Source organism: Myotis davidii, unplaced genomic scaffold, assembly GCF_000327345.1.
Source record: "Myotis davidii unplaced genomic scaffold, ASM32734v1 scaffold478, whole genome shotgun sequence".
Lineage (NCBI taxonomy): Eukaryota > Metazoa > Chordata > Mammalia > Chiroptera > Vespertilionidae > Myotis > Myotis davidii.
In genome coordinates this window covers 2,838,482-2,858,515 of record NW_006289570.1, presented here as the reverse complement: position 1 = coordinate 2,858,515, position 20,034 = coordinate 2,838,482, and the positions used below count along the sequence as shown (strand labels likewise).

The 20,034-nt window shown below is 41.2% G+C and overlaps 1 protein-coding gene and 1 long non-coding RNA gene across 2 annotated transcripts in view; both read left to right on the top strand.

Annotated features, from left to right (window-relative positions):
- PITPNB (phosphatidylinositol transfer protein beta) overlaps positions 1-19,411 on the top strand; it is a 54,065-nt gene extending 34,654 nt beyond the window's left edge. Inside the window, exons 8-10 of the mRNA XM_015562869.1 lie at positions 12,099-12,209; positions 14,322-14,444; positions 18,913-19,411. Coding sequence (XP_015418355.1) covers positions 12,099-12,209; positions 14,322-14,444; positions 18,913-18,963 — 285 coding nt within the window. The 3' untranslated portion in view covers positions 18,964-19,411. The remainder of the gene's footprint in view (positions 1-12,098; positions 12,210-14,321; positions 14,445-18,912) is intronic.
- Positions 8,234-9,873, top strand: LOC107182834. Its single transcript, XR_001513586.1, has 2 exons — positions 8,234-9,119; positions 9,357-9,873. It is a non-coding gene; the product is annotated as an uncharacterized LOC107182834 (long non-coding RNA).
- Positions 19,412-20,034: the final 623 nt, after the last annotated feature.

Here is a 20,034-nt window from a genome sequence, read left to right as displayed (position 1 = left end):
TGCCCAAGCTTATGCTCCTGGCCTTTTAATAGTTATATTTTGGAAAGCAGGACACCAGAGAACAATGGCGATGGCAAGTAGTTGCTTTCTTGTAAAGAGCATATCCTTATTTTATTCGGGGAAGTAAGAAAAGCAATGTCCAGGTACTCATTTAAATCGCCCTAGAAATATAATGCGTTTTAAAGACATTCGTTAAACTGAATGACAAACCTTTACAGAAGGCTTCACGTGTTGGTGGCAAGTTATCTTAGCTAATCTGACAAGAGATGAGGAGCATAGGAACTTAAACCTGCCCCAGGCCGATTTCCCACCAACAGGATTGTACTTAGGAACAAATCTGTCTAGGTGCTAGTTGTTGCTTGCAGGGAGAGGATTAGTGTAACAGCCCCACCAGTAACCCATTGCATGGCTCTTCGTGGGCGTCAGACCGTTTTGTAGATTGTCTTGCATGTCAATTAAAATGAAGAATGAGTCTGACTTTCTGCTATAAGAAAATGATTCATAATGATCTTATTTTCACATTTGTTCGCTGGGTAGAGTTCAATTCCAGATTCTCCCAGTTTAATGGCCATGACTAGAGACGTTTAACTTAATTTCCAGGAAGTGATATATGTAATTTACAAATCAAGGGACAAATTCAGTATGCATGATCTAAATGTACTCCAGTGGGTTTTTAAAAAATCCCTACCCTTACCCAGACTTGTAGCTGTGGACTTCAGAGGAATCTTAGGAGGTTAACGGTGGCCTTCTATAGGAGAGTGCGGGCGAGGCAGCAGCAGTGGACAGCTCCTGAGGTTGCCACGTCTTCTGCTTCTAAAAGGCCATCTTGCTCCAATAAGTAATAACTCTCTCGTTGACAGGACTTTTACAGGGAATGAAGGGCATCGGGTTGAGACTCAGAGGTGAATTAAATTCTGAATTTTCTTCAAATTATCCGTGTTTCAAGTGTAAACTTGAAAAGCATTGCTACATTACACGGTCGGCTATTATGTTTAGGCTCAAGTGTTGGCTGTGGGAACGCCTAACCAGTTTTATAACAGGCACAACGATAGTTTGACACTATGACTTAACTTTACCTAATTTCCAAACTTTACGAACTTGGAGTACCATTTTCATTCCCTCTTTATGTACAATTTTTACCTTTGTAACTAGCACTGATTTGTCTTTATCAATTATGATTATTTAAAATTCTAGAATAGCTTTAGTTTTTAGAAATAATGGGAATTTTACATTGTTTCAGGTTGTAATATTGCAGTCTTTCCCCCATTGTGTGTGTGTATTTATTAAACAGTAGCTTATTATTTTTCTGGGAGAGTGCTGGCTGATAGTCATACCTTTCTATCCATTTGCCTCTTGGTTGTTAACGTTAGCCCAATGATGGTGGATGTAGCTACTCTTATAAATTGAGTTACTGCTTAACTGAATTTCAGTGAATCACCATGATTAGAAATAACTAGGGTAATGAAGATTAACTAATTACCCCATCTGTTTACTGCTGTGAAGGAAAAATAGAGTAAGAAGGATGACTAGTTGATAGTTCAACATAGAAAAATAGGAACCTGTGGACTGGCTTGATCTTATCCGTGCTCAGGGGCCTCTACTTGTCACTAAAAGTGCTCATGGTGGCATTGAGGGTAGCACTGGGGAAGGTGACAGGTGGAGATTTCTGTACTTCTGCCATATGAGAGTAGGGGAGGGATGCATGGGAGTTAAAGCAAAAAGGAAGAAGAAATCCCGTCTGGACCCACTGCCCCAGGACTGTGAGAGAGCGCTTCTGGGGAATTGCTGCCTGATCGGTCACAGCTTTGAAGGCCGTCGATGCCCCTCAGCAGAGACCCACCTTAACAGCACAAATTCCAAAGTGCACTCACAGCTAGTTAAACCTCAGGCTCTCTGGGAAACTCTCTCACTTACCCCACAGTGGTGTTTCCTTCTGAATTATTGCAGTATTTACCGCTTGTCTGCACCAGACTGGAAAGGGGAAAAAAACTTTCCCCTGGTGCCAGGCACTATACAAGGTCGTATTTAATCTTCACAACCTTCCTGTGGGGTAAGCACAACTGCTTCGTTTCATAGATCGGAAACTTGGCTAGAGAAACATGGGTAGTAGTTGTAGAGGAAACTTGATTCCGTGCTATCCGCCGAGATGTGTAAGGTGTGGCTACGTAGCGGATTCTGACTCAATCCGGTGTTTCCAGATCACCAGTCTACACCTTTTATGCTGTGTCATATCATGGCAGTTGTGTGCTTTTCTGTATTCGTGGGGTTTGTCAGAATTTGATGATTCCTGTTAACACCAGTCATGTGTTTCCAGTGTTCAGGGGCTTTGTAGGTGACAGTGGCATTAGGGAGATCCATTAAAAACCCATGTAAGCTGTGACTTAAATAACTTAATCCTAACTCTGCCTTTGCTTCCACATCTCTAAAATGGGAATGATACTAATAACGACCTCAGGATTGTTGTGAGAACTAAATGAAGTAATGAATGAATGTTCCATTCCTAGCAGAGAGGAAATACACAGTAAGGGGTAGCTCTTATCATTGTCACCATGAAAAGCCCTGATCATCTCTTGGTGTTGATGAGATCAATAGCTGTGATATCCTATTTATGACAGTTACTTCTTTTCTCTGTCTAGTATCCAGCGGTTCCCTCGTTCTAGTATCTGGGGGTTGTCAAATACATCCTGGTTCACCTGTCTTTACCTCCCGTGGTTATGTGGTTAATGGTTGGCCCTGAAGCAAATGCCACACAGTTCAGAAAGCCTTCGCTAGCAGGGCATATGGGGTTGCCAGGGAGATTTTAATATTAATATGGTTAAGAATACAGGCCTCTTTATTTTAGCCTAAGGTCTGATGCATCCTTTTAATTTTCAAAAACTAAAAACTCAGAGATGCAGGCTTTAGTTGTGTATTCATTTTCCCTCTGAAAATAAGAGTCTCAAAAATCCGGGCACACGAATTATATTTTGTTATTTAGGGTATAACCCTTGATGAAGTGACTGTGCATAGTGAAAGGAGAGCAGTTTATCACCTGATAAAGATTTTTGCTCAGGCTGGATCGTGTGTTTCTGTGGATGTAAATGTCTTGCTTCTCTGTAGCACTTCACATACATGTGTGTGTGCATGTGTGCGTGTTTGGGTTTGTTTATGTTTGGGGGGCTTTGTGTGTGTTGTGGCATTGGTATGACTACTTGTTCTGATGGTTTATGAAAAACAACTTACATGTGGATTCCTTTAGTTTTCCAGTTTGCCTCCTGATCTGGTGAGGAGTTGTCATTTTAACAAATTGAAACACCACCTTTGAAGGTTATGATGTCATTTTTATCCTCTGGCAAGGCCTCATTTCTTCCTTCATTTAATCCAGATGCCTCTGAAGACTTAAGCTTTTGTGTCTACATATATACGATAGCCAACAGTCAGGCATGTAAGGGTCTTTGTAAGAGGCTTAGCCAAAACATCTCGCCCTTACAGTGCTTGACACTTCTCAGAAGGCTCAGCCAGCATCTGAATGTTGGAGAGAAGAAGGAAGAGGGATAGAGAGATAGAGATATAGAAACATCAATGATGAGAGAGGAACATCATCAATCAGCTGCCTCCTGCACAATGTATTAGGGATCGAGCCTGCAGCCTGAGCATGTGCCCAGATTGGGAATTAAACTGGTCCCCTCTTGGTTCCTGGGTCAGCTTAACCATTGGACAACACTGGCCTGGCGTGACTTTTATCTTTATACAGGGTGGGGCAGAAATAGGTTTACAGTTGTGAGTATGCGAAAACAGTTTATTCTTGCGTTATTTTTTATTGAGTATTGTTATCATAGGGCACGTCCCATTTCTCTTCTGCGTTAGTTAACTCCGGGCAGCAGCAGTTCTGGCAGTTGGAGCATAGCCTTTCAGAAACAGTTTGTCATGCTGTTTACCTGCTCAGTCACGCTTCAGACTCATAACTGCTGGAAAAGCCATTCTGGATCCTCCAAGCCAGTGGAGGGCAGCCGTGTGTGTGGATTTTAGGAATGCTAATGTGTTTCCTGCCCAACTATCAAGACTTCTTTCTCTTCCTACCTCGTATCTGTATAAAGAAGGTTGGAAGGCTTGGTTGTCGGTGACCCACAAGGTTCTGTTGGCTGGTGACTAGTAGAATAAAATGGGAGGGAGGGCGTGGGAGAAGGTGGGACTTAGCTGTGGAGACAGATCTCTTTGAGATTTAGACGAGCAGGAAAGCAGCCCAGAGTCCTCAAGAGGCCAATGAGCACTGCCCGTGACTGGTAGCCTCCCCAGGGAAAGACTGAGCGTGTTCTCCTGTGTCTTCACCTAGACATGGCTGTGAGTCCCAGGGAGGATGTGAAGGCATTTTAAATATATATGTTGTTTTATTGAATGTGAAAGCATTTTAAAAGCTATTCCCTCTCTAATCTACATTTGAAATCCCATAGTGGGTGGTATAATGAAGCTTAATAATTAGTTTCTTGATTAGACCACCTCATGGATTATATATAACTAGAGGCCCAGTGGACAAATTTGTGCACAGGTGGGGTCCCTCAGCTGATCAGGGCCGCGGGATGTTGGCTAGCCAGGGGGAGGGGCTGCAGGAGGTTGGCTGTGGGAGCGCACTCCTGTGTTGACTGTCTGTCCCCTGGTGGTCAGTGCACGTCATAGCGACTGGTCGACTGGTCGTTCGGTCGCTTAGGCTTTTATATATATAGATAGATGAAGCAGACCTTAAAAAACATGACTGATTATTTTGTGTGCCTATTTTAAACCAAATAAAAATCAAATGTTGGACTTGACAACTAGGTTTTTAATTTGATTTTTTAAAATGTGCGTTTAACACAGTATAAATTATGCAACTCCTATGGAGGACACCAAAAACACTGTTGCATGTCTTCAAGAAGCTAAATGCCCAGGAGCAGTACATGATGAGTTCTAGATTTACCTTGAATACAAATGTGTCTGTTCTCAGGCAGAACTGAAGGAATGAAGTGTCTTACTCAGGTTCAAGAAGGGATTTGGCAGGCTGGGCTTCTTGCAGTGTCTTACTGACACTGTCAGGGACATCAGGTTTTCTTCATGAGTTTTATTTAAAGAGTGAACTTGTGTTTTCACTTGTATATAGTGTCACTCCTAGAGCAGTTGGACACAAGCATGAAACATGTCATCATTCTTATTAGTAAAATGGGTGTGAGCTCCAAAAACATTAAGTTTGGAGACATGGAAAATGGGCATGATGATCTTCTCACGGGCAGTAAGTATTCCTGCCTTAATTTCATTTTGCTTATTTTTATGACATTAGTTTAGCGTACAGTTGGTTTAATCTTTTGAACTTGATCTCACATTTACTTCTTCCATTTAACATTTCTCATTTGCCCAAACAGGTAGGAATCTTCTACCTCTGAACCTTTCTGGGGGCCTTTGTTAATGACCTCATGGCACTTGGTGTGTTTGTGTCTGGGAGGGGGTTTATGTCTTCCCTCCGTCTCCCTTCCCCAGCCTCCTGTGTTCATCCCACATTATTCACTGAATTTCCAGCCATAGGCTCTGTGTCTGACTTAGCTTATCCAGCACAGATGTTTGCTCAGAGTGGATACTGAGTATTTTCTGGATTCCAGGTAACTATTTTAAACCAAATAAAAACCAAATGTTGGACTTGCCATATACTTCGAGAGAATATATGTCCGGTGTAGGTCTATCAAAATGACTAGCAAAATCTAAACAGAATTGAGGGAATGGCTGTGAGTCGGGGCATCGGGTTTTGCTTGAAACTGCAGTACACACATTTCACATATATTCTATAATCTTGTGTTGATCTTTACTGATGCGTGTACTGGCAACAGCCCCAGCAGATCATTTATTTTTAACTTGCTTAGTGAAATCTGGGTTGGGAACTTACATTACAAAATCAACAGCTGAAATTGAGCATTCAGACTCTCTTAAATTGAAAAATTAAGATATGAAGGGAGTGTGAGTCTTTTAGAAACTGCTGTGTCCTCGCAAAGTATTACCTTTGGTTGAATGTGGCAGGTACCTATTCCATCTTCATCCCCATACATTTTAAGTAAGAAACTGTGTATGGGGAGTTTATATGTAGCAGAAGACTGTGAGAGAGACTATTTTTAGAAAATGAGTTTTCAGAATGCCTTTGGTTGTGGTTGTGTTTTTTTTTTAAATTCTCTTACATTTTGTGTATATTTGTTTGTCATAGATACTAGAAACTAGTTCTTGTGGATAACAGTGCTGATTGCTCACCATTCCAGTTAAACATGCTGGGTTTTGTTTAGTTATGTCGTGAGGCTTTAGTATACATTACTCTCCCCGAGGCCTCATCCACATACCTCAGAGTAACCTAATATGTGTCGTTAAATTGAAAACATGATTTGAGTTTGGGGGCTTCATTTATAGTAAGAAATGTGAAATATACGGAATTCAGTGAATACACAAAATAAATACAATTTGGGGAACATTTCACAACTATGTTACAGATGAAATTTAAATTATGTAGAGATGAGTCATAATTTTGGGTTCTTCTGTTAGCCCATGGTTTTCATTTTACAGAATTTCTGATTATTCTTGTCTTTTGGTAACCAAGCATTTTCAAATACCTTTTATTTTCAATTATTGTTTAAAATTTTTTATGCTTTAATCTATATAAATCTTGTGTTTATCAGCAAAATAATTCTATATATTGGTAGATTAGGAGTGTTAACCATGTTTTGCCTGTTTTCTGGTTATTTTTTTTCAATTGATGAAGAGCAAAGATTGGGAAAACATATGTATTTTTTAAAGCCCTAGAAGAAGCAGTCCTGTCCCCGAGCAGTGAGCCTTCTTGAGGGCTGGGAGACACCCTAGAGCCCCTTTGGGTTCTATGGATCCTAGAACATTGCTCTGACTGGGGAGGGGAGGATCCCAAATATTCGTCCCATTAAGATTTTTCACATTTTAAAAGTTACGCATTTTTTCCCCACAAGAATATTTCTGATAACTCTGAGAGTTGATTATATTTTACTCTGCATACATACTTGTTTTTGCTTTAGACGTTTAAGATTAGGAAAAATTAAATATGGGCAGGACTAAAGTTATATATTAAAGATCTTAGTTCAGTTTTCAGCTTGATTTTGTTTAGATTTGATTTATTAAACATCAAAAACAAGGAAAGCAGGAAAACATTTATATTGTTTATATTCAAAGAAGAATAAAGATTTGAAATATTACCCAGATAATTTAGAGCAAAGTAAATCTTTGTCCTAAAATACTCAGCTGAGGGCAAACAGTTTTTAAGAGTTTATTTTTTATGCATATTAGTTTTTTTTATATAATGATATTTATATATTGTTTTGAAAATGAATTATACATAGGAAAGAATAAAAATCAATTATAGGCTCACTATTTAATTACTTATATTTCCTGATTCGTGTAATTGATTTTGTTATAAGTGTTTATAACATAGACCTATTTATATTCATATTAAGCTTTTTTGTTCTTTTTTACATTGTTAATCATTCATTTAAAAGATGGTTTCTGCTGGCTATTTGCATAGCAGGCCATTGTTTGGAAGGCCTATGAGGTATCTCACCACTCTCCTTCAGTACATGTTGAGTTTTGTTATAAATAAATCTACAGTGTTGTTATTTTCTTATTTGATGAGTTGGAATACATTTCTGAAGGCAGAATTACCAGATCAAAAGTATATGGTATACATAGGATATGGACAGCTTTGAGATTTTTAATTACATGGTATTATGCCACCCCAGAAAGATGGTGCCAAGTATTCTTTTAGCCTTTATTTACTGCATCTGGGCAATTTGACTATTTTCTGTTTTATCTATTTTCTAATCCCTTGTTTTAAGATCATAGCTCAAACTAACAGATAAATTGTGTCATTTTTAAGATTGGATGAGACCTCAAATATCACATATATTAGTTATAATAATTGAAGAAAAATATATAGCTTCTATGTCCTCAGCTTTCTCACGGGGATATTAGAGAGTATGTGAGATATTTATACTGTAAAGAATTCGGCCAAGAAATAAAGGCAGCAGGCAGTTCATTATTTATTTATTTTTCAAATATGATGTTTTTATTGATTTTAGAGAGAAGGAGAGGTAGAGGGAGAGAGAAACATGGATCAGCTGCCTTCTGCACACCCCTTACTGGGGATGGAGCCCGGAACCTGGGTCTATGCCCTGACCAGGAATCAGACTGGCGACCTCTCAGTGCATGGGACTTAACCAACTGAGCCACACTGGCCAGGGCTGAACTTTTTTTTAAAATAACTACTTGTAAGTTAGATGGAAAACAAATAGCAGATTGAGACTGACCATACATTTTAGATTTGGGGAAGATAGCTTAGAGAGAATTGGTTCTTTTTTCTCCTGTCCTATCACTTACAGTTTTTAAACTAAACGTTATAGGCCATTATTACTGAATATTTTACCAGTATTGCTGTAATTGACTTGAGCAGTCTGCCAACCTCACTGGAAGGAATGTGAGAAACTATGTAGGTAATTGTTGGAGCCACATATATGCTCGGTTCTTGGAACCCAAGATCGGTATGGGCTTGTTTGTATTAAATGTAGCTTCTTTGATTAGAAGGAAACTAAATTTTATGCTTGATCCTGCTGTTTTTATAAAACTGTGGGAGAATTTTGAAGAGTCAGTGTCCTACTAGAAATACCCAAGGCTTTCATTTAGCACAAGGCGTCTAATGATTTGGGCTTTGGAGTTACAGTGTCAGCACGCCCTACGGAGTAGGACCTTGGAGTGTTTCATCTGGAAATCATGGAAAACAGAGGCATCGGCCGGAGTGTGTGGGCAGGGGGCTTTGTTAATAAGCCCAGGAATACTGGTGGGGGCTTGGGGGGGGAGACAGAATCATAGGACGTTTTAAGACAAGACATTGGATGTCAAGGCCACGTGTGTTGCCACCTGTGGCCCTGGGCTGACCGTAACTCTTGAGGAGTAGTTCCGTTCACTCACCCCTACTTTGGAAGGCATGGAAGTGGAGGATGGAAAGCTGTGATAGAGCCCAGCCTTCCATTTTACTGACAGAGAAGCGAGGCCCAGAGGGATTAAGAACCCTGCCCACCTTACATAGGAAGTGACTTTGCATAATGGGGGCTGTTTGGCAGGTGTATCTTCTTTTTTTAAAATATATTTTATTAATTTTTTACAGAGAGGGAAGGGAGAGGGATAGAGAGTCAGAAACATCGATGAGAGAGAAACATCGATCAGCTGCCTCCTGCACACTCCCTACTGGGGATGTGCATGAAACCCAGGTACATGCCCTTGACCGGAATCGAACCTGGGACCCTTCAGTCCGCAGGCTGAAGCTCTATCCACTGAGCCAAACCGGTCAGGGCTGGCAGGTGTATCTTAGCGCTGTCTTCTACAGATATCCAAATTGTGTTTCATGTGAAGGCCTTCAGCGATGCTCATTGGATTAGAGAGGACCCCAGCACTGGCTCATTGCTTATTGGAAAATGATCTCTGAGAGACCGGTTTTGTCATTATTTCAGTAAAGCTGGTTACTCGGGAGCTATCTGTGTGCTGTGGAAGGCACACAGGAGAGCATGGGTCCTGCGGGTCAAGGAGCGGGGTGGGCAGTTGCAAATATGTGGTTTTTGCCCGGGGCCAAAGCAGCCACAACAGAAGGGTGGCTCTTCTGGGAGGTGGTTGGCACCAAGAGCAGTGTTTTATCATTGCTTATGAACATAATCACTCTCCTCCCTGTCAGCCACTTCTGTGTCCTCTGGCAACACCTTGCAGATTGGGTTGTAAATGGCACCCACTTAACACTTAACTGAATTAAACTTGTTCATAAAGTATGGGGGGGTGTGTGCACGCGCACATTTACCGAATTTTCACAGTGGAACTCTGTTTTATGGGAGGGAAATCATGGAAAAATAGAGCTACGCTTGCCAAGTTCCTCTGTTGACATAGAACTCACCTGGAAAAGGATGGTTTGCTGTGTGTAATAATCTTATTTACATGCTTATGGTGTTACCCCATTGATTTAAGTCATGTACCAGCTCATTATTCAGAAGATGAACTGTTACTACAGAAGAGGTTTTCTGAGAAAAGTTGATCAATCATTCGGGACTCTATAGGACATTGGGTTCTATTAATAATACCAAAGCAGGATTTCCTCACACATCTTATCCTTAGAGTTCACTTGAAACTGGGACATTATTGAGAGTTCGGGGGGTGAGGGGGGAATGGGTCTGGTGCTATGATTCCACAAATGAAGAAAAATCTTGAGGTTTTAGAATAAGACCTAGAAATTCATCATTTTTTTTTGAATTCATGTATATGTGGCTAAATAGAAAGCATATTTGTTCATACAACGAACTTATTGAAAGTGGGATTTGCGAGTGAGTTGAAACTGACAGGAAGTGACAGTGGCACACTGTGACTGATGCTGGCATTGTAATGCCTTGAATGCTGTGTGAGGCTGAGAACAATGTGAAGAAAGGGAGAGCCCTTGGAAAAGGCTGCTTTATCTTTTCACTCAATAATTTGGTTTTTATTAAAAGGGTCCCCGTAGTGTTGCACACGACTTTCTACTCTTTTAAGAAGCTTCATTTAATTTTTTTTTCAAATTCAAAGTGGTAAATATGACTCTAGGAAAGACTGAAGGAGAGAGAGAGAACTCACATGTATTATGCCCTTGAGTTCCACCAGCCAAGCGTGGCACATACACTGCCTTAGTTGGGTTTGAGATGTCGCTTTCATCTTGTAAGTACACCAGCATTGGGGCTTAGCGTTTTATAGACGGCCCTTTCCCTAGACCACACCTGCAGCCCCTCTCTGCTCTCTGTGGTTCTTTGATAAGAACCTGCCTTTTGGGCTCAACTGAGCTCTGCAGGTAAGACCATGTCTGCCTTTGCTGGCTGCTGTGAGCCCATCCCAGGATCTCTGCTGGGTCAGCTGGGGAGGCTTTTGGTCTTTTGTACACACACCTTGGAAGCTGTGTGCTGCGAGCTCCTGGTTCCACCCCGCAGTCACCTCTTCCCCTAACGAAAATGAATGTGCTGCTATGGAACCTTCTAAGGCAGAAGCCTGCACGGAGTCACAGAAGTGGTCAGGAGGACCATGCACTGCCGTCGCCCTGCCCAATTTTCATAATCAAAATCTCAGAGCTAGCCAGGAAGCTGCAAGGAGAAAACCGTGACCACCTCCATGTAGATGCCACATTTGTTGACACGTTGGCATATTTCTTGTCCCCTCTCTTCTCATTTTTCCTCTTCCTCCCTCTCTCCACACAAATACATAGTTAATTTGTTTTTGACTGAATCTAAACGCTCTGTGAATCTAGGGTGGCATAATCTGAGGATCCAAATTCTTGTTGCTCCCTTATGTTTTCTTGGGGATGTAAATTGTAGACATTACATTTTGTTTCTTTAGTCCCTTTTAATCCAGTTAGCCCACCTACCCCTCTCCCTCGTTCTTTTTTAAATATATATATAATCTCCCCCCCCCCCCTTTTTTAACCATAACAACTCTTGATTTGATTCCCTGACTTCACCATTTCAACTATCAGGTGTAATTGTTCGTGGATATTAAAGTCCGGATGTTTGGGACTTGCCTTCGAAGACTTGATGCAGATCAGTTTTGCTGCTGCATCCCTTTGGAAATCCCCCTTCCATTGAGATCCCCTCAGTTAATAAAACACAGCCTCCCCACTTGCCAATGTCTGAAGACACAGAAGACAACTAACTTCATCGTTTCTTATTGTGCCTCAGCACGTTCATGGGGGGAGTACGATAATGGCTTTATGAGAACACTCACGTATTAAAGGCTCACTATGGATACGCTGTGAATAGAATTTGGTGTTTAATATGAAATCTGAATAGTGTAATTTGAGACAGAGCAATGCGCCTATTAAACTGTAGAGTCAGGAAGTAACTTCGTCTGTGGAAGGAGGGTTGCAGTGGGGGAATTCTGCTTTTGCTAAAAAGATTTCAAATATCCAAATACCTAAGTTAAACACACATATGAGAGTATAATTTTCTTCATGCATGTCTGTGATGTCATTACACAGCAGTCAGTTTTCATCAAAACATAAATATTGAAGTCACGATTTCTCCCTTCCAATGTTCCCCATCTAGAAGGAGCTGGCGAACAACCCTGACTGTCCTCAGATGTGTGCCTATAAGCTGGTGACCATCAAATTCAAGTGGTGGGGGCTGCAGAGCAAAGTAGAAAACTTCATTCAGAAGGTAAAGTCTGTTAAAACTGCAGTGATTTAAATTTAGCCTAAGATTTGAGGTAGCTATTCATGGGATATTTGCTCTGTTACCACTTCTTTTGTCTCATGAGGTAAAAATCACTGTTCCTATATCAAATCTCTGCCCTTCTTTTCTCCCTAGAAACAGCACTGATAGATGCCAGCAGAGGTTTTAAGGGGCTTGCTTTAGGGAAGACTAGCCTTTTTTACAATATATTTTTATTGATTTCAGAGAGGAAGGAGAGGCAGAGAGAGAGAGAGAGAGAGAGAGAGAGAGAGAGAGAGAGAAACATCAGTGATGAGAGAGATCAGTGATGAGAGAGAATCATTGATCAGCTGCCTCCTGCACACCCCGCCACTGGGGATGGAGCCCACAACCCAGGCATGTGCCCTTGACCGGAATTGAACCCGGGACCCTTCAGTTCACAGGCCAACGCTCTATTCACTGAGCCAAACCGGTAGGGCAAGTCTATAACATTTTTTGTTCAAAGTGCTTTCCTGATGGTTAGCCCTGCTCTTCTGTAGAGAGCCTTGTCCACATACAGCATGGCCCCAGGGGGCATGGGGTGTCAGCATTGGCTGGAGGGAGAGACCAGGCCTCGCCCCTTGAGGTGCTTGCTCCTTGTCCCAGCTCAGCTCCATGCCCCTCACCCCTCCCACAGATCGCTCTGCACATACACTTCTTGTGTGCTTTGTGCTCCTTTGTGGCATGTCTTCCTTTGGGGTCTTCGCTAAGAACAGCTGCACTCTAAACCTAGGGTAACATATTCCGAGGATCCAAATTCGAATCACCTTTTTTATAATTTCTTTATTAAAGTGAAAGCTGCAGGGACACCTGATCTAGAACAGCCGTTTTCAACCAGGGGTCACCTAAGACTATCGGAAAACACATCTATAATTACATATTGTTTTTGTGTTGAATCACTATGCTTTAATTATGTTCAATTTGTAACAATATAATTGGGGGTCACCACAACATGAGGAACTGTATTAAAGGGTCGCGACATTAGGAAGGTTGAGAACCACTGTTCTAGAATGAGGAGAGAACTGCAATTGTATAAAAATAGACATGGTTGTAAGCACAGAAGGAATATGGAAAGTTCTTTGGTATTTACTTTCCTATAGGGTGAATGTGTTTCCATTATCATTATAAAAAAGCCCCTTTTGTATCTCTGGAACCCACACGGTTTACAGTGGCAGAGTTTCACCATAATTTTTTTTTTACTTTTAAACTGTAACTGCTCTAACGCTTAAAAAAAAATTGAAAAAAGGATCTTAAAGCCTGGAAACTGATTCTTCTTGGGCCTGCTTACAGTTGGCCCACAGTAGGCACTCTGTAAATATTGGCTTCCTTCTTTCCTCTTGGATCATCATAATAGATTAGCAATCTAGTTCTGATAAATAGAAGTCACACATATAATTGATGAAGTCCCTTCTGTTCATGGGAAAAAATGTAAAAGTTGAAGGCTGTCCAAAAATAGTAAAGTACTCACTTTCCAGTACACTTTTCTCTCTCCTTGGAAAAGTTTAATAAAACTTAAATAATCCAGCAACTAAAATCACTAATTATATATATGGTTTATTTATATATACATATATACATATATATGGGCAGTAACATTAGAGTAGGAAAATTAACGGAGTGTATATAATAATTCTTAATTTAATAAAACATCTTATTCCAAGAGCCTGGGACTCCTCTCTCAGGATGTTATTATATTCCACCTCACAGTATTCCTTTGAATTACAGAAAAGTTAGAAATTTGAGTTGACCTTTGGTGATTGACATTTAGAAAAGGTAATAATAAATCAGGTCCAGCAGGAGTTTATGCAGGATTAGCATGTACTCATCACATTTTTTTCAGTTTCCAGTAAATCGTACTTCCTCTGCAAGGAGAGACTCTTTCACATTTCACAAGGAAATCCTTATGTTGTTTTACAAAATGGTAATGGTATGAAACTAAGAATTTCACCAATCGACATAGTAGTCTTTTCAAACCAAGTGTATGTGGATGTCATGTGTTAATTGGGACATATGAAGTTCATGTGTCATTAATCTTAGCGTTTGACCATCTTACACTACTTTTCTTCTTTGTTTTAAAAGCAAGAAAAAAGGATATTTACAAACTTTCATCGCCAGCTTTTCTGTTGGATTGACAAGTGGATTGATCTGACAATGGAAGATATTAGGCGAATGGAAGATGAAACCCAGAAAGAATTAGAAACAGTAAGACCTCCTGTTTTGTGGAAATTCCCAAATTTTCCTTTCTAGTACTGTGTGTGTGCTTATAGACTTAGCATTAAGAAGAGTATTATCAGAAGCCATTCCTTAATCTGTATCTCCTTGTCACAATCAAGTTTTTCCGACACTAATATCTCTTCACCTGTTCTTATTTCTCTTTTGTTGAGCATCTTTTCATAAAAGTAGACTAGAGCTTTCCTGATTTAGAACCTGTCACCTGTAAGGTGTCCAGTTGTTTGTAAATTCTTTTTTATGCATTAGTTCTCTTCGATGGGGTCAGGTTTGCCGTCCTAGTAGACCCACTTTATCAGGCCAAACTGCCTTCGGCTCATTTTGCTATCATCACAGTGAGTCACTAATGTTAGTGCGGGAGTCCTGGTTACCTCTTCCGTAGAAAGGGTAGAGGAGTGGTTTTATCACTGATTCCAGAAACGCCTCCTCCCCCCCCACAGCCAGCGAGGGATCATTTCTTTTTAAGCTTTAGGCAGAAATACTGGCGATCCTTGGCCTGGCGGTCAGCCTGCCATGTTTCAAAGTTAAACCCACCCAGCTCCTCCTCCCCAGGACCAGTGAGCGGGCCCTTTAGTGCCTGAGCACCCATCTCTCCCACAGACAGGCTCTTCGCGACTTCCTCTTGCACGTGTCTGCTTTGCGTTTGCTCTGGGCTGTACTTCTTTTCAGTTGAAAGTCAGGCCCCCCGGGGCACATGAGCCCCAGGAATGTCCAGGGTAGGCTAGCCGTTTCCATGCAGTCACCCGAGTCCTGCCAGCAGTCTTCGTTTTGGAAGCCCTGCAGGCGAGAGTGTTTGACAAATGCCTGTGTGTGAGGCAGGAACTCCATTTAATCACACGAGAGTGGCAGCAAATCAGGTTCTTTGGCACAGAAAGAAATCTATTTGGCGCGGAGCATCGTAAAGAATCTGTTTAAAATTGCTTACTTTTGGTGATTACGGCAGATCTGCTTCTAATTAGCTTTATACAAACCTTCCCGAAAGGACTAGGACATACTTTCTTTATAAGGCAATACATGTTTTAACCTTATCTTATACATAAAGTAAACTTCAGCCAGTCTCCAACTTATGAATGGATTTTGTTCCAAAAGTTTTTAAGTTGATTTTTTGAAATTTGGAACATGATTTCCCATAGAGAAAACAACATAAATTGGGGTTCGGTTTCTAGGCCAGACAGTGGAAGCCCCTTTGACATCAGGTTCTTGTACTGCTAGTCTGACTCCTGAGTTCTGGATCTGGGAATGGGGTGATCGGATGGCAAGCATGGAGGACTCGCCTCCCCCCTTAGTTTTAGGCTGGTCCCGTCAAAATACGTGAATAGCCAGCGTACGTCATGGGCATGTCCTGTCCCTCTCCCCACGCCTCTCACCCACTTCACTCGCTTCCGTCTCCCCTCACTCAGGAGTCGGGTGCCCTTCAGCCAGAGGCACCCACCACCACAGCTCCTTTGATTCCCTTCTCCCCTCCTTGCCTGGTTTCACTCCCTGCAGGAGTCCAGGCCCCAGCGATCCCTGCCGGCTCTTCCTCCGCCCTTGTGAGCAGCTGCTGTCAGCCGAACATTAAAAAGCAAGCAGCATGGTCACACTCATTCTCGCTAAACTCGTGGTACACCTTTGGCATCTCCAAAAGTGATCGACCAACACCACGACAGAACAGAAAACAGACTTATTTTATTGGTTGGAACGCTCAGGAAGGGGCTTTGTTTGTTTGGATTTTGATGTTGAGGAGCTGGCCATAACGTGAGGAAGAGCGCTCACAGTTGCAGGGTGATGGGGGGAGCCTCCCTGGGTTGGGCTCTGAACCCTGCTTGTCTCTGGACCCCTTGGATAGAACTTGGCTGAGACCTCTTCTTCCCCCAGGGAGGTACTCCTGCTTCCCTCACAAGTTCTCAGTCTCCTGCTACCTGAACACAGAACAGCCCCGATGTTAACACGAAGGGAGCCCTGACAGGGGGTGGGAACTCGCTCCCGCCTATGTAGGGAGCCTGCAGTCTCCGCTGCTTCTCCCTGCAAGGCCACGTTATTAGAAGCTGTCATCATTATTGCACCCACATGACAACCTAACTCCCCCAGGAAGTTGGTAGGAATCTATCATTGGTTCAGGGTTGGGGGTACATATTTCAACAGCATTTTCAGGCAAATTTCAGATTAAGTGCTGATCATCTGAACATACAATCCCATTTCAGTTATTTTGCTCTAGTCATTGGGTGCGGGATGCTCTATTCCACATCTAACAGTTGGTTCATGAGCATCTGCAGAGTCTGGGCAGCAGCATGCCTCTAGGCCAAACCGCCTACCCAGAAAGCACCGCCTCCTGTCCTCTTTGCCAGGAGGAATTTCCCTTTCCTGAGGTCCTGTTTTCCTCACACCTGGTGATAGAATTGGATACATTGCGCTTCTCTCCTTAATTCTGAAATATTTTAAGAATTGGATTTTTTCAAATGGCTTTTGGCCCTGGAGAGCCGCTGCCTGTAATCCGACAGAGAAATACTGGGTTTAGGCAAAGCAACGGAGAGAATGCTTTGAGCAAACCTTTCGCGTGTGTTCTCAACTCGCACTTCTGTGGGGTTGGGGGAGAAGGGTTGAGGTTTAGAAATGTGTTTATTGTATTTATTCCTTTTCTGTTCATTCTTTTCCTTAATTTTCTCAGTGAGGCTTTTACTTGTCTGTAGGTTACTGTTGTGAATGCCTGTCCTTTCTGAGGCAGCCCTGCATCTGTCCTTCATTGTTTCGCATACATTGTTCCTGTGCTGGCTTTTTCTTCCTTTCCACTTTCCTGTTTTCAAGAAACTTCCCATAAAGAACTTCTCGGAGGGACCTTGTTCTCAGAAGCCACGGAGGTGGCCATTCCTCATGGCTTCCTGTCTGGTCCAGGGACTACAGAAGTCTGAGCCAGACCATCTGGGCGTTTACTCACCTCCTTGGTGAACGGTTCATTTTCCCTTGGCTGCCTTTGATCATTTTACATCATCAGTCTGCAGACTTTTGTTTCCTAGACTCAAGCATAGGCACACATTTTTTATGCTGTGCAAAAAAATCCTTTTGCAACATTTTCTTTAGACCAAGATTACGGAAAGGGCCTCAGAACCCCATTCTCTCTCTGTGTGGAAATGGCTAGAAACAGGCAGTGGTCGCTTCACAGTCTCTTCTAGGTCTTTTTTCTCCCCTTGCTTGACTAACCCGATACAGAGTGTGTGATTTCAGCAGCTCATGATTTTATTTTACGTTTAGATGCGTAAGAAGGGTTCCGTCCGAGGCACGTCGGCTGCTGATGTCTAGATGAGTCCCCTGTAGGGTCAGAGACAATATCAAACTGTGTAAGTGAAGACCTGGGTAAAAAGGATATTTGAAAACCAATACCTTTTTAGTAATAAGTAGTTAACTCGCTGAGCAGAGGCTGAGCAGAAGTGTTAAATGTGGTTTACGTTTTGGAATGTAAGAGATTGTAATTTAGAAATTGACAGTAAACACTATTGTATAAAAATGGAACAAGTTGGATTTAGTAATCCCCAACTACTTCTTAGTGTTACTGGGTTAGAAACCAGCTCTCGATGGCCAGTTAATTGACCTGTAGTGGTTAGTAAGGAAATATTTTAAAGCATTTTAAGCCAAAGACCTTTTATCCCATACCATAAGGGCCAACCTCAATAATTCATTTCAGTTGAATTTTTTTTTCCTGAACACCAGAAAGTCATATCTTATAGTTATCTTATAGTTAGTTTTTTACTTTGGCTTTTATTTACAGTGTAAAACATGTCTATGGTCTTATTCCTCTAGCACAAATTTATTTCCTCAAATTAGAGATTTTTCTAGAAGGGATAAAAGAGCCTCAAAAATCTACCAGTATTGAAACCAGTGTGAATAAACAAAAGTTGACAGTACACTGTTGTCATTTGTTAACATTGAACTGCGGTGTTTATCGAGGAAAAGCACAAGACAGAACATTCTTGTCACTCCACTGTAGTTCGTCACTGCCCTTACATGTGATACCTGCTCTATAGTTACAGAACATGGGAGACCTGACGTGTTCAGTAGTGAAGAGAAGTAGTTGTACCAAATAAGAATGAATGAACCCTGCCAGGACCACCCCCCCGCACCCCCCCCCAAGCCCTTTCTTTAAATTCAGTGTTCCATTTTTAAAAAAAAATTCAACTTACTATTTTTGTTAAGTTCTTCTAAGTTTCTGTGATTTGTATTCACTTCTCATTTATTTTCCCTCTGATGAAACAAAATGCTACGCCATTAGTAAGACCAAAATCTTCAAGAGGTTAAATTTTTAAAAGGCAGTAAGTAGTTGGGGTCCATTTTCTGTCAGAAGTTTTAATACATGGAAGGTTTTGTTTGTTTGTTTGTTTTCAGGAGAATGTGTGCAACAAGCTGTTGTCTAACATTCTTGCGTCTCTCTGGATTTTAACACATTGCCCTTCTTTCACGTTCCTTGCAGTTACGTAATCAAGGTCAAGTGAGGGGCACAAGTGCAGCCAGTGATGAGTGAGGAAGACTCTGACCAGGATCTCGCAGTGTTGGCGTTTCCCAGCCACGTGCCGTGCTTGTGACTGCGTGCTCACATGCACAGCTTCCCAGCCACGTGTGTATATATGTCTGTGTGTGTATGTCTGTAGCTGTATATAAAACGCATGTAGAGCTACAGATCAGAATACACACACTTTTGTGTATATATGTACATATAAACATACTGAAGGGATTAGTACAATTTCTCCAAAGTACTGTACCTATCTTCAGCAAGAATGCAAAAGAAAATATTTTCAATATATATACCTGGAACAGATTTTAATAATCAGAGTAATACCATTAATGGACAAATTGACTGCAGTGTAATACTAGCTGGTATGTTTCATAAATGTCAAGTTGTGGACCAATAAATATATATATATATACATACATACATAAATATATGTGTATATATATATAGCCTTTTATTACTTTTCTGTTCTTTTAAATTAGTCTCTTAAAATTTTTATTTTATTCTCATAAGCAACTGACTCCCACAAAAAAAAAAATTATTCAAAATGTGTTGGTATTCCAGTGACTGTGGACTGTTAACGCTGAATGTATATATAACGATTTATTTCTGGATGGTCATTATCTCACAGCCAAATTGGATAATATCTGTTAGTAAGGAGTGAAGTTATAGGCCAGTTTTTACCTGTTTGCCCTGAGGGACAAAATCCTTTTAAAAGAAAAATCCGGTTTTTATTGGATTTTTTGTATTTTAAATTTCAAGTATTTTTCTACATCAGACATAGCAAAAAACAGAGATGATGTTTGTGGTGTATAATAAACACTATACAATGTTCAGGCTCCTGTTAGGCAAACAAAGAAATTGATGAAGAGATTAATAGCATTGTCGGCTGTTTAGAAAAACGGGGAGTGCACTGCGTCCGCCGAGTCTTTTTTTGGAAAAGACTGTTTTCTGAAATTACTGCTTGGAAACTATGCAAATGAGCTCGAGTCCTCACAGCTTACGCGCTAGAGTGTAGATAGGGATGGTGTTTTGCTCTTTTCATGTTGAAACACTTTAAGGAGGAGATACTGACTTTGAAAT